This window comes from Euprymna scolopes, chromosome 7 (assembly GCF_053919585.1).
Source record: "Euprymna scolopes isolate OS-2025 chromosome 7, ASM5391958v1, whole genome shotgun sequence".
NCBI classification, from domain to species: domain Eukaryota; kingdom Metazoa; phylum Mollusca; class Cephalopoda; order Sepiida; family Sepiolidae; genus Euprymna; species Euprymna scolopes.
The window spans coordinates 107,034,994-107,061,544 of NC_136488.1; the positions used below are offsets into that span (position 1 = coordinate 107,034,994).

Here is a 26,551-nt window from a genome sequence, read left to right on the forward strand (position 1 = left end):
TAGCTTTTCCTCATTTAATAAAAAGAAAAATTTTGGAAATTTCAGAATTTTTTAGATGTGGATTGATTTTAATTTCGATTATTCAAACTACTGTTCTGCTTTTTTTTTATTTTCATGTTTGGACAATGTAACTTCTGTCCATCTTCAGATACGTCTTTTCAAATTCTGTAATTTATGCGGAATTTCAATTTAACTCCATAAAAGTGGATTGTTCTCATTCTATTTGCCATTACCATGTAAAAGTGATAATTATTGTATCATTATTAGTTACTATTGTCTATAATAAGAATTGAACCATCAACCTCAAAAAGACTGGCTGATAGAACTTACTGTTAATCAAAATCTTTAACTGTTGTGCAACTATCTACGTCCAGAGAGTACATAAAGTTCGAAATTCTGTATTGGTTTTAACGTTCGACATGATGCATCAGAAGAATGGCGATTGCATCGGCTAAAACATTGTCAAAATAACAACCAAGATGAGAATAGTAATCCAAATAATATAAGCCATTTACATTCAATAATTTTATAAATAGAGATTAAAACAACAAAACTATAATTTTGTAACAATTTTGTTCAATTAATAATTTGATAACCAAATGATACCATAATTAAATTTAACTTTCAAAATCTTATTTTAAATAATACAAGTAAAAAAAAATATGCCCATGCAATGTTGGGTGGGTACAGTTAGTGATAATTATAAACAAAATTTGCATTTTTCAATTACCATAGAAACTGTGTATTTTTTCAAATTCTTTTATGCTTTAGTTTTTTCTTTTTCATATAATTATTTTTAAATATTAAGTGGGTGAAGATATACAATAAACAAAAAATGTTCTGAAGTTCTAATTTTCAATGTATTTTGCATATTTACATTATTATTATGGTTGTGTAGGTATTTACAGATTCAATATTTTGCATATTTCTGGCATTTATGATGTAACTAAGTATCACAAATCAACCTATTTTAAAGTACAAAAATGAGTGAATATAGTAAAATTCCTTTCAAATTCAATTTGTAATATCTTGTTCGTTTTTTGGATTATATTGTGTGACAAGCTATTAATTTCTTGTGTTGGTGTGTCTGGTATTGTGTGTTTCTATTCACATAAAGAGTCTTATCTTAAAAGGAAAAGAGCCACTCATCAATAATAAAGTTTTAAGTTATCTTTCGCAAAAAATTCATATTAAAAAAACTTTACTAAATGCAATACTAAAATACTTTTTTGCTTTATCATTAAATTGTTTCTGTCTATTTTTATATAGCCTGAATCTGAGTTGTTTTTTTATTGATTTACTATAAAAGAAAAAAATAGTTTGATCTGTAATGTGCTATGAACCATATTACGAACATTCAATGTGTTAGCAGTTGAAATGAATTTTATATGAACAAACTTGTACTTCCTTGTCATTTTTTGTACATTTTTTTTCAAAAACTAACGAGATTTTACTCAAAGTTTAGGCTGACTTAATTTGCTTCAATTCTGATTAATTTTCATTTACCACAAGATGACAGTTTTGTAAAGATTAGATTTTTCACTTGTTCATCACATTTTTTGTCATCAACTGTAAAAATTGTCTTCTGAACCTGAGCACATAAGATGGAAAATTTTCTAATTTCCACCAAATTTTTAAGTCATAATTGGGTGGCTAATTGAGCTACCAAAATTAATTTGATAGTGTTTGTTTTGCAAGAGCTATGTGGCCACATTAAATGTTTTTTGAGATAACGAAAATAAAATTTATAAAACTATAACATCGGTTTGAAAGTAATTGTGTTTAATGAATCTATTCCACAATGAATAACAAACTAACTAAAAAAAAAGGTTAGTATGCCATAAAACAAAAAATCTAAACTTAAATTCCTGTTTGTGGAATTAGAATACAACACAAAACCTGTGATTCTGGCTCCTCTATTTTTGACAGTCTCCACTATGTAATTAAATCTACTTATTTCATAAAACTCCTAATTAAGGCGGCCTATATCATTATAGCTGATTTATATAAAACATTAAACAATACAAACAACTCCTTTTAAATTAAGAAAGTAGAATATAAAATAAACTATTTCTATTTTATATGCCATATTGAAATATTTTCAATGTCATTGACAAAAACACAGGATTTTTTTCGAAACCTAAGTATTAGATCCTTTCTTTTGATATATCTGTATCCCATTAGAAAAAAAAGAATAACTTTAATAAAAATGAAACCAGAGATAAAGGACTTTTTAATTCTAAGAACTAAATTTAGATTACAAGAAAACAGTGTGAAATAAGGATACTAATAATAAAAAAGATCTGAACTGCATGGTTTCTCCTTTTTGAGTTGGTTTTGAATTTCAAAAACTAATATGCTTAAAAAACGTTGGGTATTGAAGATACCAGAGCTATGAAGTCGGAACACAAAAACTTTGATCTTGACTCTATTATTTTCTTGTATTCCTCTTTTTCCAAACTTGATTTTGTAGAATAGACTTGCTTCTTATGCAAACGCCCAAGAAGCTGCAAAAATAAATAACAGCATGCGACTAACTTCTAAATAGTTTAAAATGTTTCTTATCAAGCAACCTTTCATTCAATTTTAGTTTTTTTATCAAATTGATTTTAAATATTTTTATTTACTTTTCTTATCAATTCTGTAATATTTAAATCTAATATGGCTCAATGCAATCTTTTTATTTTTGAGTAGAGGAGAATGAGAGTTCATAAGAGAAAACTTTTGATTATCCATCTCAAACTCCATTCCTCTCCTCTGTTAAAAGTTGATCCATTTTCTGCATTGATAGTGAGATTAATTCTTATTCCTGATATAAGAAAAACATTTTTCTAATAATTTTAGTTGTTTATGCAAACAGTGTTTGAATGTTAACTAATTTGCATATTTCTTTGCAAAACGAACTCTCATTTATTAACTGCTTTATTTACTTATTTATTTATTTTATTCAATGATTGTTTTCATTTTACCCACAGTTCTGTTTACAAATATTTTCATATCATGGATAAATGCTTAACATATTCAGTGAAGACTCTTTACTTCTGGATGGACTCCTCAATATACAATATTGGCAATGATCTCGATGTCTCTGTTCCAACTCTATGTTCTCAGTGAATGTTAAACTGAGGAGTTTGAATGAAGTACTTTCAGGTAATTTATCATTAGCCATAGCTATTAGTGGTTGGGAAGGTTTCTTGTAATTATTGAAGGAAATAAGCTTAGTCTTGGCAGTATTGAATGTTACCATCCGTTTTTGTCCCCATTCCACTACAGACTGGAGGTCTTCCTCTTGGATTTCCATTATTGCCTTAAATATGTGTTCATTCATTTTCCCCTTATGCCTGCCATAGAGCGTGGTGTCATCAGCAAATATACCTATCTCAGAGACAATTTTATCAGGGAGGTCATTTATGAATATCATGAATAATAAAGGTCCAAGGATCGACCCCTGAGGTACACCCGCATTTATATCATATTGTTTTGACGTACGTCCATCAAGGACAACCTGGATTCTTCTCTTACTTAAGGATTTAATTATGTTAAGTATTCATCCAGTAATACTATAAGATCTGATTTTCCTGAGAAGACTCTCGTGCCATACTTTCTCAGAAGCTTTAGATATATCTAGGGCTACTGCCCTACCTTCCCCTGATTTATCCAGTGCATGGTATGTACGTTCAGAGATTATAGTTAGGATATCTGCAGTAGAATAGGCTTGCCTAAATCCATATTGTTGGTCAGACAGAAGTTTAGGTACTGTAAGGTGGTTGACTAAAGCATTGATTAATTATAGACTCAAATATTTTGGCGAAAACAGGGAGGAGGCTAATGGGGCGATAATTTAATGGGTCAGTTCTTTTGCTAGAATTCTTGTAAACTGGTACCACAGAAGCAGTCACGAAAGCAAAATTCATTAAGGCATTTGTTGAAAAATTTGGAGAGAACTGGAGCAACCTTAGTGAGGCATTTTTTTAATAGTACAACCAGGATGAAATCGGGTCCACATACTCTTGAGGCGTGTAGGTTTTTGATGATATCTTGCACTTGAGAAGGGGTGATTTCTGTGGTTTCTGTCCGCAAAGAAAAACCAGGGAGAGAGTGGTTTGTTGGGTCCAATGTAGAGTTTGAGGCAAACTGACTGGCAAGCATATTAGCCTTCTGAGTTGCCATGCAAGCAACCTCATAATTGTGGGATAGTGGGTGAATTGTTGATTGCCCATTATTTACTATACTATTGTAGATTTTCCAGAAATCATGAGTTCCTAATTTCTGCGCTTCAATGCGTTTTCTAGTGGTTTTGGTGTATTCTCCTTTCGTTGTCGCTATTTCTTCTAGCTTCTATGAACTTTTGTCTGTTTGGACTTATGCCGGATAAATCATCTGTGGTATGCATGCTGCCTTTGAGTAATGGCAGCTGTAGAAGTAGAAGTAAACCATTGAGGAGAGTGGGGTTTGCTATAGAACTTCAGTCTGGGAGCATGTGCTTCAATTGCCATTTTGAACCATTCAGTGCACACTGTTTTGCAGGCAGAGAAAGAATATTTCCCCATGAGGCATCTTTGATGAGATCCCTGATGACTTCCAAGTCAGCTTTCTGATAGTACCATGTCATTTTGAGCAATGGCTGTTCAGCTTTGGGATAAGAGTTTAGGGTGATTTCTACCATTATCACAGCATGATCAGCATTTCAGAGTGGGCTATGAGCATTTGTTAATCATCGAGAACTGTGGTCAGAAATAGATCTAGAAGTGGGGCTTGTTGGTCTTGTCAATCTGAGAGACGAGTCAGAAGCATAACTGTCTGTGATAGGGAATAAGATATAGAAAAGCTATGTGTTATGCTACTGTGTAAGTGGAGAAACCAAGCCAATTAATGTGTTGGATATTGAAGTCCCCAAATACATGTACTTGCATGCTAGTATCAAGGGAGAGTGCTGAGACTTGGTTGATTAGGGTGCAGTCCTGGGTTGAGGGAGACCTGTAGAAAAAATAAACATAGCTGACGCTATGTTGCAGGTTAAGTCTAAAGCATATGAAGGCCTGGTCGTCTGATTCTTATTTTGATTCTCTAGTCAAGTAGAGAATATTTCAAGTATAGACTCCAAGTTCATGCATATGTCTAAGTCCTTAGGGCAAAGTGGGAGATAACCAGGCTTGTTAAAGTGATTAGAGAGGATGGAGGAGTGTGGGTTAGTTTCATTAGCGCCAAGATATCTGCGGAGTTTGTTAGTAGAAACACACAAATCTGAATGAATTTTTTATTTTCTCTTTTCCAGCTTTGATTGAATCGCTTTCTCTTGCTCTGATGAACATCTTGGCGCCATGGAGGAAATCTACACCTACGTAGCCAAATTTGACTATACTCCAGAGCCAAATGACACCGAGGACATTCTTATGGAAAAGGGGGATACCCTTGAAGTCAAGACCCCCATTAAATTCAACTTAAAAGGAACGCTTGAAAATCCTGATGGTTGGTTTCAAGGTCGAAATGTGGAAAAAAATGTTTTTGGGTATTTTCCTGGAAATTTTGTCAAATTTTTAAAGAAAGTTCCTGCCCAGTCTCCAAACCTCCCTCCCCGACCGATGAATGTTCTGGCAAGTAAAGACAGTGTTGATGCTGAGGATTCAAATCCCAACAATCAATGTAAGTATGAGAAATATCTACTTTTCTTTGGAGTGCCTTCTCCATAATTGAAGTTTGTCAACCAATTGTGCTAAAGCAATTCTCTTGCTGTTCATTCTTCTTTGATTTCTTATATAAATTTCAGGGACATTCTAGCCCATATCATCCAGCCTTGACACCACTCCTCTCAGATTTTTTCTTATGAACACCTCATAAAATTTAGGTTAAAAACTAAGAGAAATCTGTATTTTTGGTTATATTTGAATAAAGGAATCCATTTTTTTCAGAGGGTTAATTTTAGTCCGGAAATAAGAAATTGGTGCATCACGACATCCTATTTTGGAATCCGGATGTTTTAGAAAATTTGCAGTTTTGGGGCTAAAAATAATCATCTTGGGTCTAAATTTCACCCAAGTATGTTTTCAAGGAATCCAAAAACCATAGAACAGCGCCAAATTAAAAGAAAGACCTTGTTTTGACCAATTTATGTGGCACTTTTTAAGAGGTCATCAGCCCTCCAAAGCGGAGCAACAAAAAGCATAACTGTGGTGTTTTTCCTGAAACAACTTTTAGATGAAACTTTTATAAAATCCAAAAATATCTCTTGGCATTATCACTCTTCTGGTGTATTTAAACCCTGAAATTTGGTATTTTTCAAAATTTCTCTGTTTAAGAAAATTGCAATATTTGTGACAGACTTGTGTGATCTGCGTCAGTAGTAGAGCAAAAACTCCAAAAGCTTTGCTGAAAACATCAGAATGTCAAGTGAGAGCATTTGCTCATATTTCAGGGTCTCCCACTGTAGTGAGGACAGAGGTATCCTCTACCTCAGCTGGAAAATTTTTGTCTAACTTTTAAAATAGCTTTTAAAAGTTAGACAAATAAATACAAAAAATCCTCTTGGTCTAAATAGCTGAAAAAACATAGCTTTACTCTTTCACCACAGGCTTATGGATCTCAAATGAGTGTCCAAAAATGATTCTCCCCCTGCATGTATTTACAGAAATTTTGGTTTTGTCATCTTAAACGCCAGTGGAATTTTGATGGTTCAACAGATTACATATGCATTACTGCATTCATATGCATCAATCCTTGTAACTTTTATATTGATCAGCCAGCCATCACTGAAGTATTTAGTTCTTTTAATGTATTGCAAATTTATCTTGATCTATGCCATGATAATTCTCTTCAATTCATGGATGAAAGGGGTGTCATGGTCAAGCTCATTAGATATGATGCACAAAGAAATATGTTGAAGTTTTCCATCTTGTTTGAAATAAATCACCACAAGATGTATGGTGCACTGGTCTTTATTCCAGTGATATCCCTAGATTTCATCCTACACCATGTAATGGTAATTTTTGGCAAACTTCAGAAGAATGATGCACTCTTCCTCAGTGATCTCATCTTTTCTTTGCATGAGGAATTGAGCCTGACTCCTGGCTACGAAAAAGTGGATCGTAAGGTTATCTATTCCATACACCAGAAACTCCATGAAATCTTCAATATCAGCTGTGAGTGTCTGTAGGGTTGCCCTGTCTACACTCTACCACTGGCTGTAAGATATCTACTTGTCAATTTCAATGAATTTATCAGAATGTACTTTTCCACCTACTCATACACATTCTCTATCCTCTATTACCCAATCCTACTAATGCCATTCTATAACCTCTAAAATACCATAATTGTCTAATAATCCTTTAGACAACCCTCTCTCCTCCATCTAATATATTCAGCCTATACAAATCCCCTAAAATACCTCTTGCTAGACGTCACATCCTTATCTTATTACCTAGCACCTTCCTTCATCTTCTGATAAGTATTATAACCCTGCACACTGTATTGTATTCCCTTGTTTCAAATTGATCAATAAATCTATATGCATTAGTATATATTTTCTATTTTCAATATATTTTCCTCTTGTACCTAAGCTCCACCCGTCTTATATTTAGGAGTCTTATTAAGAGTGAGTCTTAGAGTCTTAGAGAGAGATGTTGTTGTAAGAGATTGTTCGTGATATGAAGTTTTTCATATATATATTAAATGTTTATACTTAGAAGTGTAGAAGCTCTTTGAGTGAGGAGATAGTCTTCAGACAGTCTTAGTGTTCATATTGTGTATGTAAAATGTGTATGTAAAGACATTTTAAACCACATGATATACAAAACATATAATAACAATTTTCACTTTACCTTTTGGTAGAATTACAACACAAAGACAACGTTTATAAAAACACATGATGGGTTTATTTCTTCTCCTGACCGGTCGTGGTTTTCTCATCAAGAATTCAAAGCTTCATTCTAAGTTTCAAAAGTGACCGTCTCGCTTCTAGACGTTCGAATGTCCATGTCTGGACTGTCGTCTGTCGTCCTCAGACTCTCTCTGACTCTCCTCCAGTTTCTCCCCCAGTTTCTCTCAAGTTTCTAACTATATCTAGAACTTCCCATTTTCCATGACGTCATACACATGTTAAAACATGTGTCTTTCACGTGTTCTGGACATGCGTGTCCAAAACTTTTTCCTTTGTTTACAAAAGGAATTTTAACCTATATTCCCAGTAACCTATATTTCCAATATGTTAAAAACATGTTTATTAAATTATCTTGTAGTGGCATTCCTTCAATTGAATTTTCATAACAGAATTGACAACGCACATTCTTTTCTTGAAACTATTTTATCTCTAAGCTAAACAATGGTTTGTTTTACATTCCATTTTCTAATTCTCTCTCGTAATCTATTTCTAAACCTAATTTACGAGGTTCGAATTTCATCTAATCTATTTCATTTTCATTTTAACTAAATCTCTCTATTTTTATGTCTAGCTTTTTATTATATTGAAAAGTCTCCATTTTAAGAATCCTTAGATATGTCTTTGGTTCCCCCCTATATATATATATATATATATTAAAACTCTGAAGTTGTTTGTCACCATCTCAAATTTTGAACATTATGACATCATTTCTAGCAAACTTTTCATGTTGAAACGAAGTAAAAATATTTTGTGTGAAACTTTTTTTTAATGTTCTAACTATGAAGAAAGGTGGAGATACTCATTTTAGTAGTACTCTGGGGGCTTATCATAGGGTCCCTATCTGTTACATCAATATACTTGAATGGGACAGCATGTTCAGCAAAAAAGGAGAGTTCTCTGATACAGATCACTGAAAAAAAATGTTTGAAGTTGCTGGTTAGTGCATGTTCTTTTATCAACTTGTGAAATAAAGATGTAGAACTTTCTGTAACAATGTATCTGTGTCTAGCCTTCTGGGTCATCTCCAAAATGACAGATCACTACTTAGTGATCTAACTGTGGAAACGAGTCCAGAGACAACTTGTAGACAGTGTCTTCTACCGCTTTTTGTTGAGAAGAGATAACACATCTGCTTCCTGGTTGGTATTTTATGGAAAGGTTATAATCTAAAAGCATACTTGTCCATTTTTGTAAGCGGTTTGCTGTATAGACTGGAATTCTTTTTTTGGAACCAAAAATACATGGTAGTGGCTGGAGGTCTGCGCTCAGAGTAAAATAATGGCCATAGAGCATTTTGTTACATTTCTTCACCACGTAGATAATTGTTAGAACCTCTTTTACGATTTGGCTATATTTTGGTTCAATTGGCATAGATGATTTTGATGCATGTGCTTTTTCACTTTCACCAGGAAAATTATGTGATATTGTTTATTGCTCCAACTCCATAGTTTGAAGCATCAGTCACCACAGTAATGTCTAATGATGAATCAGTGTGTAAGCAATAGGTCAGAACAAAGAAGTGATTTGATTTTCTCAAATGATTCTTTGCATGTGCTTGTCCAGTTCCATTTAGTATCTTTTTGTAAAAGATTATTAATGTTACATGATAAGGGCTGTCCCCTTTTCATATAAGTATAAAAATAGAGATTTAGTTAAAATGAAAATGAAATAGCAATAGACGAAATTCGAACCTCGTAATTTAGGTTTAGAAATAGATTACGTGTAAGAATTAGAAAATGGAATGTAAAACCGCTTAGAGATAAAATAGTTTCAAGAAAAGACTGTCAATTTTGTTATGAAAATTCAATTGAAAGAATACAGCTACAAGATAATTTAATAAACATGTTTTTAACATATTGGAAATATAGGTTACTGATTATAGGTTAAAATTCCTTTTGTAAAAAAAGAAAAAGTTTTGGACACGTATGTCCAGAACACGTGAAAAGAAGACACATGTTTTAACATGTGTATGACGTCATGGAAAAATGGGAAGTTCTAGATATAGATAGAAAAACTTTAGAGTTAAGGAAGGAGAAACGGGGAGAGTCAGAGAGAGTCTGAGGTCGACAGACGATAGTCTGCAGTTTGATTCGAACGTCTAGAAGCGAGACGGTCACTTTGAAACTTAATATGTGAAGCTTTGAATTCTTGATGATGAAAACCACGGCCGGTCGTGAGAAGAAATAAACCCATCATGTGTTTTTATAAAACGTCGTCTTTGTGTTATGATTCTACTGAAAGGTAAAGTGAAAATTGTTATTATATGTCTATATATATGTGTTATAAAATGTCATCACATACACATCTCATATCAACACTAAGACTGTCTGAACACTGTCTCAACACTCCAAGAGCGTCCATTACAAATCTAAGAATGAACATTTTTATAAATATGAATCTATTTATAAAACGAACAATCTCTTACAACAACATCTCTCTCTTACAACATCCCTCTTAATAAAAGACTCTCTTTCTAAGACTCACTTTTAATGAAACCCTTATATAACAATTAAGAGGCCTTGTAACTTGTGCAGTTCTGGTAAGAAAGAATGATAATAACTTACAAGGCCTACAAAGAATTGTAGTGTTGAAACATCTGCCATGTTTTTTATTGTCTGAATGTTATCCAGATCTGGTTTTTGGCCATTTTTGTCCAATAAAGATCCAAGGTATTTCATTGGCATTTTTCTGGCCTAAAATGAAATCCATATTATTGAATTCGATCCAGTATGGAAGTTAGATAACACATAATTCCTTTTGGGATGTACCTGTAATGCAGGCAGAAACTCATGGCAATCCTGTGAGCATTGCATCCATATTGGAATATCACTGGTGATGACTTGACCCTAAATGGAAGACAATTAAATTGAAATAATCCTTTGTGAGTGTTTATAGAGAGAAGATTTTAGGAATCTTTATCAACTTCCATTTGTAGATATGCAGCTGCAAGGTCCAGTTTTACAAAACAAGTTTCACTGTTTTGTTTTGAGAACAAATCTTCCAGTACAGGTAGCACATACTGATGTGTCTCCAGGGTATTATTCAATTCTATGGAATAGTCTGCACATAGGTATACCTTACCATTAGCCTTCTTCACAATAACAATAGATACTGTCCAGGATGAGTAATTTGTAGGTTGGATTACTCCTTTTTGTTAAAGGCGGTCCAATATTTTTTCCACTGTAGCTAAAGCTGCGTATGGTAAACTGAAACTGGTTCTGCATCTAACTTCAGTTTTAAAGTTACTTAGGACAACATCCAAGACCTTCTTGAAAAACATTGCTGAACTTTGCCTTAAGTGTATTCTTGAAATGTGCTTCCGCATCTGCTCTAGCATTAATATGGGAAGAACAAAAATCCAAACCAAGAAGATTCAGTATTGATGTAGCAGAAACATAGCACATACCTGTAAATTTTTTCCTTCAAAAGAGTCATTAGATGTTAGTTCTTTTTTCCTGATGCACTACAAGCAACATGAATTGTATTCTTAAGAGTTGGTTTTCCCAACAATTCCTATGTTGGATGTGAAATCAAAGTGATATTGAACTGAAAATTTACTGGCTTGTTGCTAGTATGTATTTTCTACACGGTTCATAATTTACATTAAAAGTAGCCTTACAAGTTGATTTTTTCTTTTTAGATAATTGTTATTTTATCAACTTGCATGAAAAGATGATTAAAACCGGTTGAATTATGCAAATACCATCAGTAGTTCAAAAGTTATGAGAATTTTAAGTACCAAAATTTATGCCTTTTCGTGGACATTTTTCTTTAGAAAAAGTGGGCTAAATTACGGACCTCAACATGTGAAGAAATTCGGTAATTTCGCCTTGGCACTCTTATGTAAAATTGTGTGCTCTTTCTGATTATGCAGTCAAATCTGATGTATCTCTGTACTATAAGCCATGAATTATAAATTCAGATGTACAAATTGAATTTTTTTAAACTGGCACATGTTATCATACAGTGGGTGTCTATTCATGAACAAAACTAAGTATTATAGTGGTATTTAAATATAGCTTTATTGAGAGCAGGCATTTTCCTGCCTCCTCACCAAAGGAGAGCTTAATCTGGGTGTAGCCATTGAATGCCTAAAGAGCATTCATGGCCGGTATTTACTACTCCTCTCAAAGAAAAAAAATGGAGTAGATATGAATTAATCTCAGAAATAAATCAAAGAAAATTTTTCATCTAGATTTTGGATTTCTGTAAAAGCTGGAAATTCCCATAGTTGACCAGAACTTATGCATTTTGGGACCAGTCCAATTTTTAATTTTGTAAATCCTCTCTATCTGGCCCAAAATATACCCCTATTTTCTGAGATACAACCATAAATTATACTCTACATGAATCCTCGATGTAGCTTTCACAGTGCCAGGATACCAGGAATCCTGATAAGCAACAACTATATATTCACCAGTTGATGGTAATTTTTGTCATTTCTATTCTGTTGTTTTACTGAAAATTCAACTATGTAAACAAAGAAATAAAACAGTAATTTTTTACCTTGTTTCCACCTTAACATTTAAAATGATTACTTTGTTTTTTTTTTTTTAGCTTTTTGGGTATGCTGAAAACAAATATCACATTTAAATTTTCTGCAAATAAGTAGTTTTCCGGATATTAAGCAATGTCATTTCTTATGTTATCTGGTGGTCATTTTGGTACGTGCGAGCGTGCAAACCTAACCCCGAGAAACTATGCGCAAATACACATACCAAGATGGCCACCAGCAGTAACATAAGAAATGACATTGCTTAATATCCGGAAAGCTACTTATTTGCAAAAATTTAAATGCGATATTCGTTTTCAGCATACCTGAAAACCTTAAAAGATAGTCATTTTAAAGAAAAATGTTATGGTCGAATGTTAAAGGTCGAAGGTAAAAATTTACAAAATGCATCACAATGAAATTCTTTATCAAACCGCCTAATTATTATTATTATTTAGATATCTTTAGTTAAAAAAAAAAAACGGGTTTTTTTCTGCTTTCGTTTTGAAAGCAGAAAAAAGTTTTGTATTTTTAAGAGAATACAAATTCGTTAATACGCTAACAGCGATGGTTAGCACACAGCTAACCATTGCTGTCAGCGTTTCCCTTTAAGCAATTTGAAGATAACATTTTAAAGAATTTTCTGCACAATTAATAATTATCAAATATTTACATATACACAAAAATAATTCTGAAACTATTATCTATATGAAAATGGATGATATATACCAATTTATCTTATCAATTTTGAAATATTCTTCGTCAACTTTGCTCGGTCGTAACTTTGCTTCCTGTGGTCGTAAAAATCAAAATCAAACAGCAATAGAGACAGACTTTGTTTATATAGCCTGTAAAATTTCAGTCATATCCAATCAAATTTAACCCCACACATATGTATCCAAACATAATGTATGAAATGTAAACATTGAAAAAACAGTTTCTCTTTTTGCTGTCGTAAATTCTTACCGTTTTTTTCGTTTTTAACTTGGAGCATAAAAATATTGAACGCATAAAAGAAAAATAAATTAACATCACTGGAATGTTTATTCTATTCTCTTTTCATCAATGTAATTCTTTTAAGAATTGACCAACAAATAAAAAAGATATGACTTGTTGAAGCACATTAGGTATGTAATATTGCCGATGTCCTCAAAAATACAGCATACGCTTTTAATGCTATTAAAAGTGGCAAAAATTGAATTCAATATGGACTTCTGGAAACATCTTGGCATTTTTATATGGGTTTTGCATCTTAGCTATAAAGTATTTATCCTGGTAGTGTTACGGTTATTTTTTCAAAAAATCAGTCTTTGTGCCCACAATGTGAACAAATGTTGGCATGTATGTTTTTTTTAAATGGTCAAAAACAAGCATAGTGCATTTCTCCACATGACCAATAGGGTGTTGATGGTTTCTTTCTTCCAGTTGGGGATTTTCCTCCTGATTGTATACTGCAGATGGGTTATACCATTCTAGTGCCTTGTTTAAGGTTTACATTGACATTCTGTGGTCAGAAAAAAAATTAATTTTTTTTTTTTAAATATTCCGCAATACACATAATTTTAATATTTTCTTATCTTTTCAGATGAAACTCCCTCATCATTGGAGAAACCTTTGGTTTCTTCTCCCTCTCCGTCTACTACTACTACTACTACTACTACTACTACTACTACTACAGATTCTTCTACCATAGATACAACTACCACAGATTCTACTACAACTTCTACTTCTATAGATTCTACTACTACTATTACAGCTTCTGATTCTTCTACTACTACTACTACTATAGAGTCAACTACTGCTTCTGTTACCCAGGTTAAAAAGAGAGCTGGTAAGTATAAAATTGATATAGGTTTTATATGCTGTTATAAAGCAGCAATAGAAATGTCTAGGTACGGGCAAAAATGGACAAATACAGATAGGGGGACCTAGTTTTGAAAGCCGATTTATCATAATTTTTTTGTAGGTTTCCAACTGCTTTTTGATTGTATTTATTTTTTTTACATAGGCATCACCACTTATCAAGACCAAGAGGCCACTCGAGGATAAGGGTTAAAGAGTGTACAGTAGAAATTGGACAATATAGTAATCGTTAGTAATGGAAATTTGGTAAATTTGTTAACTTATATGGAACGGCTCATCAAAAACTTGTTTACTTTAGACTTGAAGACAACCATATTGTAATCAGCAGGAAAGCAGGAAAACGTCCATAGGCATGCAGTTCTAAGAAAGAAGCTTTGCTCGTGGAATCTACGTTTAGGTTTAGGCACAGATAAAGAGTGGGGGAAATTAGTGTTTTCTGTTAGACAGGTGTTTGTGAAAGTTTGGCGAGGGGGGACCATAGATTGGAGCTCAGGCGAGCACTTGCCATGAAAATAACGATAAAGCAGAAACAAACTTGCAACATCTCTTCTGTGAGAAAGAGGTTGCAGGGAAGAGAAAAGGACATCCCCTACAAAGTCTATTTTGAACCCTATCAAGGCAGGATAAGTCCTTTCTAGCAGCTCCTGCCCAAATGTTGCAACAGTACTCCATCCTTGGATGTACCTGGCTCTTATATAAATAGAGAATTGCATCAGCAGTGAGATATCTACTGGATTGATAGAAAGATCCTACTATTTTTCCAGCGACCTTGGCAATGTATGTGTTACATTTAAGATCAGGAGTAAAGGTCAAGTCCAAAAGCTTGTCAAAACCTGACGAGAGCCATTCATTTCAATTGATGCCAGATGGAGATCAGAGCGTTGATGATGTAAAGATAAAAACTTGGTTTTAGGTGCATTAAAAGTAACCAGCCACCTCTCTCCCCATTGTACCACTTGCTCAAGATCAGAGGAGAGAGAATTAGAGAGAACTTGGTCATTTACGGTCTTAGATGTGTTACCATAGATAGTGGTGTCATCAGAATAAATGTCTACAAATGATGTAAAGATGTGATTTGGAAGATCATTAATGTAGTTCAGGAAGAGAGTTGGGCCCAGGATGGACCCTTGAGGGACTCCAGCATTAATACTGAGAGCTTCTGATCTCTGCCCATCAACCACTACTCTTATGAACCTATCAGAGAGAAATGATTTAATAATTGAGAAGACATTTTCAGCTATACTGTAGCTGGAGATCTTTATGTCATACTCTATTAAATTCCTTTGATATGTCAAGAGCAATTGCCCTAGAAAGGTAGCCTCCGTCGAGAGATTCGCTAATCCTGTGAGATTAAACTGTAAGCACATCTGCTGTAGATCTAGCAGAACGGAAACCATATTGCGTGTCACTAAGAAGGTTATTTTTGCTGAGATGGTTGATTACTTCTCTATTTAACGCAGATGCCAGCAATTTACTCATGACGCACAGGAGACTTATTGGTCTGTACTGAAAGGGAGATGAGCAATCACCTGACTTCTTAAATACAGGGCATACTGATGAGATTTTCCAGGGTGATGGGAAGCAATTCTCCTTAAGACAACATTTAAACAGTTTTGTAAGGGTGGGTTCTAGATTAAAGACTGAAGTTAATTTCCAAAAGGAAAGAAATATTTGTACACATGAAAAAAAAAAGTTATAAAAAATGTTTTCATATTGAGCTAACTAATTCAGCTAAAGTTTGAAGTTAAATAAATTCATTGTAAACATCCTTTAAAAGATAAATATTAGTTTTCTGGATCTATTTCAAAAATAATTAGTAAAGTCCTAAGACATTGAATTAAATTAAAAAAAAAATCACCTTGTTTGTACAAAAAGCGAGCAAAAAAAATCACCTTGTTTAGCCCAAAAAGTGAGCAATTTTGCAAAGAGCAAATTTGCTACAAATGGAAGTTTTGTAAACATGAAACAGAAGCCCCAGCCAGTCAAAAGACTGTGTGAAAATGGCGTCATGTAATTAAAAGGGAGGAAGGGGGGATGCTAAGTTTTCTTTTTTATTTTCCTAGATGTGCATCCATACATTCTTACCCTGAACGTTTATATCATTTTTACCATTTTTTTAATTTAATTTTTCTATGTTTCTGTTTTTAAATTAATTTTGTTTTTAGTTATTGTTTAAGATTATATAAAAATTATGTTACACTGAAAGTTTCACATTCATGCAAGCAAGTAAAATATTAAAATACGAGTTCATATAGATAAAAATTATGCGAAACCTGTAATTTAAAAAAACAAAAAGAAATGTTTTTTGCTATTATAATTTTTTTGTGTGAAAATAAAAGGCTTAGTTCAATGATAATATCAGTAGTTTGAGAAATTAATTTTTCTTCGAGTTATATCGAATTCATTAATACAGATTTTAGGGGCATTTTTTGTAATGTTCCTGTAGAAATTAAATAATTTTTTTTAATTGTTATAATTTACAAAGCTTTATTTTCATTAAAAAAGAAAAAATAAATTCATTCTTTTTTTTTTTTTTTTTTTTTTTTTTTACTACAAAAAAACATAACTTTAGTAAAGGTACTTTTTGTTTAAACAAAATAATACATTTTCAACAAGATTTAAATAAAAATAATGAGTTCAATATATTCCATGATCATTATTTAATTAATACTGAGAATTTCATTAAAATTGGTTAATTTTCTGATTTTTGGTGAATTTTTAAGTAAATGGAGGGGTCAAAATGTTTATACATTTTGAGCATTGTCATTCATTTTACACGTACCTAGAAATGTAGTATAACTGAGCTCTAAAACTGATAACAACTTCATGATACTTATGTAGGAAAGCTCAAATAGGTATAAATCATTTTAAAGAATTTCAACAATCAATGAAAAAAAGATGAAATACTTGATTCTTGGTTCTGCTGGGTTCAAAAAAATCTAATACAGTGCTTGGTTATATAGTGAGAGCATAACATTTATTTGTTTATAATATTATAAAAGGTCAGGTCATGATATCTTAAGTTTCAAACTGGGGAAAAAGGGTGGACCCAGACCAAAACTATTGCTTGAATTTAAGTTTTAAATATAAATTAGCAGGGGTAAACAGGGTTGCCCAGGTGGAGGATATTGGCATAAGGACGAAGCAAATTTAAGAATGGCTTCCATGTGGTTAAAATAAAGAAAAAGATAGAGAGGTGGGTAATTAGTTTTCCACGCTAACCATTAAGCCAAACAGGATAGTGTATTCAATGAGTTGGTAATTAACTTAAGAATCGTAGGAGTCGCCACGTAGAAGCAGAAATGAATGTTGCTTTTAAAACTGGCCGGAGGTATTTATTTGTTTTCCCACAAAAACAAAATGTGACACAATTTGCTTCAAAATGAAATATTTTCAGTATAAAAAGGTTTCCCCCTCCATTGACCGCGAACTAATCTCATTTTGGTGCAGTGTAAGAGTCATTTGCGTTCGAACAGTTATACGAAAAAGCCAAACAAACACTGAAGAGGACAGCACGTTGGGAATTTTGTTTAACTAGATCCAAAAAAATGAAAGAAACCATGTCTGCGAATCTGAGATATTATGATCTAGGAAGTATGCAAAAACTTCTCCCAGAATCTAATGCACGAACCCCAACGCAAAAAGCCTTTCGTGGACATACACAAATGCGTGTGCCCATTTTGCCTTTCATATATTACTAGGAGGGGGGGATACCCAGCGTTGCCCGGGTGTTTGTAGGTGTGTGTATGGGGGGGGGGGAGTAATAACCCTGAAACGATGTTAAAAAAATCGGAAAAACCAAAAAAAAAAAAAAAAACAGCGAAAAAAAACACTGTGTGTATAGGGGTGGTAAACTAAAGAATAAGCGAAGTAAAAAAAAAAAAAGTTACCCGGATGTTTAAAGATGTAAAAGAAAAAAAAATAGATTGGTCGGGAGACGGGATTGAACTCGGAAGCCTTGACGCAGAGGTGAAACAAATGCCAACCACTAAACCGTCTAGGCCAGGAGTAAGAGGAATTGATTAGAATGTTGCATGTCAACTTATAAGGCTTATAAAGCGAGTGAAAGAGGTTTGATTGACAGATAGCTGCTAAATGAGGTCATCGCGGGAGCGTTACGAGATGACGTAGCAGTATTTTATTTAATGCTGGAAAGCTTTTTGGGGTTTGTTTACTTTGTTTCAATGCAGGACAGTTTTCGTTTCCCCAAGATGATGGTGGGGGGAAACCAGCTCCCCATTTAAAGGGGATTGTCCAGAAGATCAAAGCGGATTGCTTGTGGACGTTCCCGGCGCGGTGCCACGAACACCATGTTAGCTTTGAATTAGTTTTGCTTTTTATACAAAAAAGCCCAATCAACACGTGAGAAGCCAAAATAGCAATAATTTTGTAAAAGTTGCTGTAAGTAAATCTAGACGCTACGTGCTTGCCCAAATCGTAGATATTATTATATAGGGGGTATATAAACAGTTGTAAGTGATAGTAACCCCCCCGGGAGCGTGTGCGAAAGAAGCCTTTGCGAGACATACACGAAATGGTCACACACATTTTGCCTTTTATATATATAGATTGGTGGAGGTGTGCATAGAGACAAGAAAAAAGTTGTAGTAGGCAGGCTTGAACCCATGACACGTTGACACGAAAGCGGAAAAGAAAGTGAAAGAAAAAGTGACATTTTACTGCTCGGCCAGGAGGGGACAAGAAGTGAAAAGCATTCTAATTTAGCGATCAAAAAGTTGACATGCAGAAAGTAAAGTTACGTGAACGAGTTCACACAGGCAAAGAAATGTAATCACGCACTTAAGTTTAGCTGTAAGCCAGTTAAGCTTTCCGCCGTCTTGGGGGAAATTAGCTCCTCCCAAGAGGGGGGAGCTCTGGCAGTGTCAATGAATAGCAATTTTCTGATATGAAGGGTATTCCTCACAGTGATCAAAGGTGATTGCCTTCAACATGTGCTGGCCTTGAAGGCCAGTTAATCGCTTTTATTTCAAATCAGTTTCACTTTTCTATGAAAAAGCCAAACAAACACGTGAGAGGAAGAAATAGCACAAATTTTGTAAAAGTCGCTCAAATAAAAGATAGACGACTTCCTTTTGCAAATCGGAAATATTATAATCTAAGGCGTATATAAAAAGTTCTAAAACATAATAACCCCCCCCTCCCCCCAGCCTTTGCTGGACATACAAAAACGTGTGTGCTGCTTTTGCCTTTTCTATTATGAGTTCTCCTAACTTTGTCATTAGCCATCTTATGACTCGTACTGATCAAATCCAAATTAGAACAATTTATTTCTAATGTACTGATCCTGTGTATGTGGTTCAAATAAGATTAACTAATTTGCATATTACTTGGCAAAAGGATATCATTAATTATTCACTTTTATTGCTTTCTCATTCAATGATTGTGTTGTTTTATATTACACATAGTTCTATTTGTAAATGTTTTATATCATCGATAAATAAAACTTACAGTCAATTACTAAACATATCAGCTTAATTCAGATCATACAATTTAAATTTTTTAATTTGTATTTTACAGTAACAAGGTGAGTGTCTGCATTTTATATATATATATATATATATATATATATATATATATATATATATATATATATATATATATAATGCTTCTATGCAGTAAACTCCTGAAACTAATTAACTGATTATAAATTTTGGAACACAACTGTAAGTGTAAGGATGGATATTGTGGCCTATATTTAGTTTAATGTAGTTTTATCCAAAAGCAGTTTTTCAGTTTTCAGATACAAGGTTGAAATTTTAACCATAAGTATTAGGCATCAATTACTAAATATTGGCAAAATTTCCCTCTCTCTCTCCTTTTTAAACATTTTATTTTTATTTTAAGTATATCAAGAGGTTGTCCAGGAGGCATAATGCAGTCATAATCTCCTAACTGAAAATACAACTGTCTGATCTGCATGAAATTTCATTCATAGTCATAAACACTAATTAAACAAGATTCTCTGAATTTCAATTTCTCAAGCCTTAAATCTTAGACATTTTTCTAGAATCAAAATCATTTAATGGATTTTGGTTAAAATTGGAAAAACATATTATAGACATAAGTTTTAGAAGCATAACATATCCTGATTTTAATTTTCATAAGGACACATAAATGGTGTGAAAATTATTGAATTTTATTGAACAAGATTCCTGTTCTAGGATTTTGTTAGTACAATTCGAAAAAACAAACCTAAAATACAAGATATATATAATTTGGGTTTGTGTATGTTTATATATTTGTATGTGCAGGATTTATTCTTAAATTAATTAACTCTGAATTTTTTACCGTAGCTACTAGGTATAAAGGTTTGTAATGTGGGTTATATTTAGTTTAATTTAGCTTTATGTAAAGGAGGTAAAGACAGTGGAAGCTCTTTATAAAAATTCAGATGCCTCCAATTTTTAATAAATATTTTTTGAATTTGTTTTTATCATTAATTTTTGGTATTTAAGTTGTTGTGAGAATCTTGGAATCAGAGGGAGACAACCCCTATTCTATGTGGTCTGATTCAAAGAGTTGCTATCAGTCATGCTGCGTGCAGGCAAATCACTTCTTATATGTTCAAGCCAGGTGCTCTACTATGCTCCCTGCTGCTTGGGTTATCCAGGTGTGTTGATTAAGCATGTTTGAAGGGATTCTTTCCTCTAGTTTTATGTCATATATCCATCTGGCACAGTTATTATGATGGAGCTGTTGCAGATCATAAGCATTTTAAACTCATGTCTTCCTGCTATGCAAGATAGTGAAACGACCACAGGCCAAAAATATTTTGCCTCAACAACATGGACAGCTTTATTCTCTATGCCAAGGCTTCTAATTGCCCACCAGATCATAAGCGTGCAATCAAATAGTTTGCCAAGATCAACAAATGCAAAATAGAAAGGTGTTCTGGATGCAATTTAGTTTCTCTCCAGTTGACATGCAATGACATCTGAGGTGCTTTTGCTTGGCACAAACCCAAATAGCAGATTTGAGTATCCAAGATATGCTTCAACAGTTTCATTACTTGATCAGTAAGTTGAGGCTGTATTCTTTGCCATGGCCGAGGCCCTCCTTCGTGCCCTTGTAGATTTTTAGGATGCAGCTTCTTTAGAATCTTACCACCATGAAACTTCCTCATCAACTGAATTCTCTTTTTGTCAGCAGCTTTGAACATTTTGATAATGATAGCCTCTTAGGCTGATACACTTATTCCAATGCTCCTCAAACAATTCAATTTTTGTAAAATGATTTGCCTTTTGGCTTCAAAATACACCTCACTTTCTAATTTCATTAGAGCCAAACCTATTTCTTTGAAGCATTCTTTTGAGATATATGAAAAGTTAGTAGTTTTAGGGGAGGGCAAATCTGAAGAATCTGGTGGGTGCATAAGCAATTCATATACTTTTGTCATTGTTACAATTAACATGGTGCATTGTCTTTGTGAAGAGCATTTAATTTCTTCATTTGTGACCATGTTAAAAAATTATTTTGCAATTTTCCCCTCAAATGCACTAATAATAATATAATATTTGCTATTAATGGTTCTTCCTTTCTCAAGATAATCGATTAACAAAAAACCTTGCATTCCAAAATATGGAGGTCAAAGTCTTGTCTGTTGATGTTTGCATCTTTGGTGACTTTTCACCTGCTACTGGCCACTTATAAATCTCAGGCCTGGTATATAGATAGTGCCACTAATAAAAAAAAATAACTCTGTAAATTGCTAGTTAATTGTGCTATGAAAATAAATTTCATATTGTTTGTTTAGCAAAGATTCATGTGTGCCTGCATTTAAGGTTTATAATAAAAATAAAATTTTGAGTTACACTAACAAATCTGCTTTTTAGTTTCAGCCCCATAAAAATGTGGAGATTGCGTGAAACCATATAAAATATTTATCAAAACCTTTTGTACTTCATAATATACCTATAATCATTATATTTTACATTTGAATGTTTTGTTCTTTCATTTGTAGACCATTTTTTTGTACATGTTAATAAAGTTTTTCATCATTTCCTTTCCAATTTCAAGTATTTTTGTTTGTTTTTTTTATTGTTGGTTCTGTTTATTTAATTGTTAGTTTTGTTTATTTAATTGTAGGACCACCTGGTGTACCACACAGATTAGTAAAAAGTTACTTTCTTCGACCCATCTTGTGTTTCTATTGTGAGTATTTTTATTTTTCTCCTTTCTTTTTTAATATTTAATATTTTTTTTGCATAAAACACAATATTATCTTAAAATTTTCAAAATAATAATGAAATGATTCAGTTTGTTCAGAATCAAGAATGTGTAGGAATTTGGTTTAATATCTATATAAATAAAATGGTTGATGTATGTATATATGTGTGTAAATATTTAAATGAAAAATTTAAACTATTGGTCACTTAATAACAGTCATACACCAAGTATAGCTTATAATGAGCAAAATCTTTGTTTGGATGGATGAATAACCTGTACAGAAATATATCAGCAAATTGAAATGCAAAATGTTCATTTCAACTTGCCAACATCTATTACTTTTGCTCATACACAAATTCATTCATTGCTTGAAGTGGTTTCTTTGTAAATCTTTCTTATCTATCTGTCGATAGTTCAAACAGCGACTGGAGCGCAAAATGTTTTGGCTTTGATTCTACCCAAGTCATTTTAAAAAAAAAATTTTTAAATAATCTTTTGAAATCAATACTCTCTAAATTTAATAATTTGTAATTATAAACACGAAATCTGCATGAATGAAAATATATTTAAGCATGTTTTTAGTGATTCTATAAATTGTTAGTCTATGGTCCCATACTTTGACCTTGCATGAATTGTGCGAGTTATATAGTTACAAAAGAATCAGAACAAAAAATTATGAACGTATAATTTTAATGTTTGGATGAAGTATGGATTAAGGCCCCTGGGAGCTGAGAAACTCAAAGGGAACACTTTTCAATTGACACTGGTTGACTGCTAGTGCATGTGTCATTTGTAAACAAACATACACAAGCTGATAATAACAACATTAATAAAAACATTAATTCACCTATTATTTAGGGTACGAAAAATATTAAAAAAACAAATGTTGAAAATGAACAAATTTATTTCGTATCTTGACAATAAGTGAGATTAATGTTTTTTTTCTTTAAAATTGTTTTTCAAATTTCATGATAAAATTCTTTATAGGGAAGTAGTACCAAGCTTCTAAACACAGTGGGGGATAAAAAAAATTTGATGAAAAATAGTTGTTTCATAGCGTTAATATTTTTATCATTAATTTGCTAAAAACTCTTCAAATATATCATATAGACTATTATTATAGCATGTGAAAGGATATTTATTTTCAAAAATGGTGTTATTTTGAGGACTTAAATTGCTTTGGTTTCTGAAATATGACTTTTTAGTAGAACTGTCTTGAAATCTTGAAATATCCAAAGCATTTTTAAAAAAATTTTTTTTTTTTTTAGGTCATGACTACATTTGGGGTTGTGGTCCTGAAGGCATGAAGTGTGAAGGTATGTTAACAAGGAATGAGATGTCTTTCCTTTTTCTTCTTTATCTTTTCTAATTTCTGATTCTATGTGAGAAACTTGCTTTCAGTGTTTTTGAGCAAATGAAAACTACATGAAAGACTAATATGTTCCCTAGTAATCTCTAGAGAATAAACTGGCGAGTTATAGCTTGTTGACTTAGAATAAACGTTTTATACAAAATTAATGGTTGAATATGGTTAAATTTGTTCATTTTTGCATTAAATACAATTTATCTGTAGTTGTGCATGAAACAGATATAATACTCAGTTTGCTGCAAATATCCATACAAAATTTTTGCCAGATCGGCTCAGTAGTTTTCCAGAAAAAGTGAAATGGACAAACATACTAAGAAAAATATAACACAAACACACACACACACACACTGTTTTTAATAACCACCTCAAAATCATGGATGATGTAACATTTGTATCTTTGGTAGAAATTACTGCTCTAAAAAATGATTTAAAAAATGAGCTAAATTAGATTTGTATTTGAGGTTTACTATATATATATATATATATATATATATATATACATACACACATACATATCTACATATATCTACCCACATGCACATATATATACAAACATATAAATAATTATCGTCGACAAACATGCACACCTGACTGCGATTAATCAATAGTTAGTATAAAAAAATTAGTGTATTTTCAACATTATGACCTACTACTTAAGCTTGCGAGCAAATATTTACTGTAAGAACAAAGGAATACGAAAAGATATATATAAAATATATATACTGATGTGATTATACTAATACTAATAAACTATCAATTAAAATTTTTTAAAAATATCTAAAAACAAACCTAAAAACTTATAGATCATAATCCCATTTACCTTTCGATATACATATGTATACACACTAGCATGGGTGCCCGGCATTGCCTAGGTGTTTTGAAGGTGTGTATTGAGCAAAAAAAAAAAGTGGTAGTAGGAAGGCAGGCTTGAACCCGTATGGCAAAGGAGGAAAAGAACATGAAAAAAGCATAACATCTTTGCTGTTACGACCACTGCCAAAACAGAAGTGACATAGGTTTAAATTAAGGCTAGGCAATCAAAAGGAGGGGATGACTTTTGAAAATATCAGTGAAAAAAGCGACCCCTCCCTGCAGAAAAGTGCCCAATTGAGGGTGGAGAAATTAATGTTTTTAGCCAATTTTTCGGTATTTGTCGTCTGAAGGGTCGAGCTTCAAAACGATACTGATCTTGTGAAAATCTGTCACTTTTGTTAAAAGTTTTAGGCAGACATGTAAACATACATAGATTTATATATTTATAGCTCAAGTGTTCGACCCAAACCGATTAAAAAGCTTGCCCTATCTCTGAATACCCTTTAGGTAAAATTTCAATTGTTTAGACCAGAAATTGTCTGAGTAATTTGGTAGAGACTGCAGAGGTCAAATTTTTTTAACTTTGACCCCTATTATGACCCCTTAACATTTATTGTTTTGGGCTCAAATCAAGTTATGGTAGATCCATGTCCAAAAAACCTATATCTAAAATTTCAAGTGTTTTGACTCAAAATTAGCAGAGGAGTTTGGTAGAGTTCTCAAAGGTCAAATCGTTGAACTTTGCCCCTCTTAACAACCAAATTTCTGTCTGAAAACTGATTACAAAGATTTTTCCCAAATCTCAGTACCATATATATCAAATTTTGAGTCTGTACACTTAAAATTGACAGAGTTATTGTGTAGGGAAATGTACACAGACAGACACGTTCACTTTTATAGATACTAGTATTTCCGGCCAGTGTTGCCTGGGTGTTTGGATGTGTGTGTTGAGCAAAAAAAAAAAAAGTGGTAAGAGGAAGGCAGGCAGGCTCGAACCCGTACCGCGAAGCAGGAAAAGAACGGGGGAAAAAAACCTAACGTCTTTGCTGTTACGACCACTGCCAAACCGGAAGTGACGTAGGTTTTAATTAAGGCTAGACAATCGAAAGGAGAGGATGACTTTCAAAAATATTGTCGAAAAAAGCGACCCCCCCCTCCTAGAAAAGTGCCCAGTTGAAGGTGAAGATATTAATGTTTTTAGCCAATTTTGTAAAACTCTGTCGCCTCTGTCAAAAATTTTAGGCAGACATGCAAACATACATACATTTCTATATATATATATTGGTAACTAAAAATTTTCGACCCAAACCAATTAAAAAGCTTGCCATATTTTTGAATACCCTTTATTTAAAATTTCAAATGTTTAGACCAGAAATTGTCTGAGTAATTTGGTAGAGACCGCAGAGATCAAATTTTTAAAAAACTTTGACCCCTATTATGACCCCTTAACATTTATTGTTTTGGGCTCCAAAGGAACCTATATCTAAAATTTCAATTGTTTATACCCAAAATTGGTGCAGGAGTTTGGTAGAGTTCTCAAAGGTCAAATCATTAAACTTTGACCCCCTTAACAGCCAAATTTCTGGCCGTAAACGGATTACAAAGATTTTCCCAAATCTCAGTATCCTGTATATCAAATTTCAAGTCTGTAGACTTAAAATTGACAGTTATTGCGTAGGGCAATGTACACACAGACATACACACACGTTCACTTTTATAGATATACAGACATCCACACATACACATATATACAGATACATATACATAAACCACAAAGATATATACACAATACACACATATACACAGATGATGATTGATGATTGCAACGTTTTGTCAGACGAATGCCACTTCCTCAGACACTTAAAGTCCATGAGCCCAAAAATGACTTCCATCGCCACAGGGATATTTTAATAGACAAATGTCTGAGGGAGTATCTATACACAGATGATGTTAC

The 26,551-nt window shown here is 32.9% G+C and overlaps 1 protein-coding gene across 2 annotated transcripts in view; it reads left to right on the top strand.

The window, feature by feature from the left end:
• LOC145279882 (phosphatidylinositol 3-kinase regulatory subunit alpha-like) overlaps nucleotides 1–26,551 on the top strand; it is a 140,331-nt gene that overhangs the window by 29,348 nt on the left and 84,432 nt on the right. The window contains exons 1-5 of one of the 2 annotated variants that reach the window (XM_080131342.1): nucleotides 2,976–3,150; nucleotides 5,276–5,643; nucleotides 13,951–14,196; nucleotides 22,335–22,400; nucleotides 23,684–23,731. In XM_080131342.1, the coding sequence (XP_079987468.1) occupies nucleotides 5,322–5,643; nucleotides 13,951–14,196; nucleotides 22,335–22,400; nucleotides 23,684–23,731 (682 nt within the window). In that variant the 5' untranslated portion in view covers nucleotides 2,976–3,150; nucleotides 5,276–5,321. Of the gene's footprint in view, nucleotides 1–2,975; nucleotides 3,151–5,275; nucleotides 5,644–13,950; nucleotides 14,197–22,334; nucleotides 22,401–23,683; nucleotides 23,732–26,551 lie in introns of those variants that run through there. The other variant, XM_080131341.1, reaches the window with a different exon arrangement.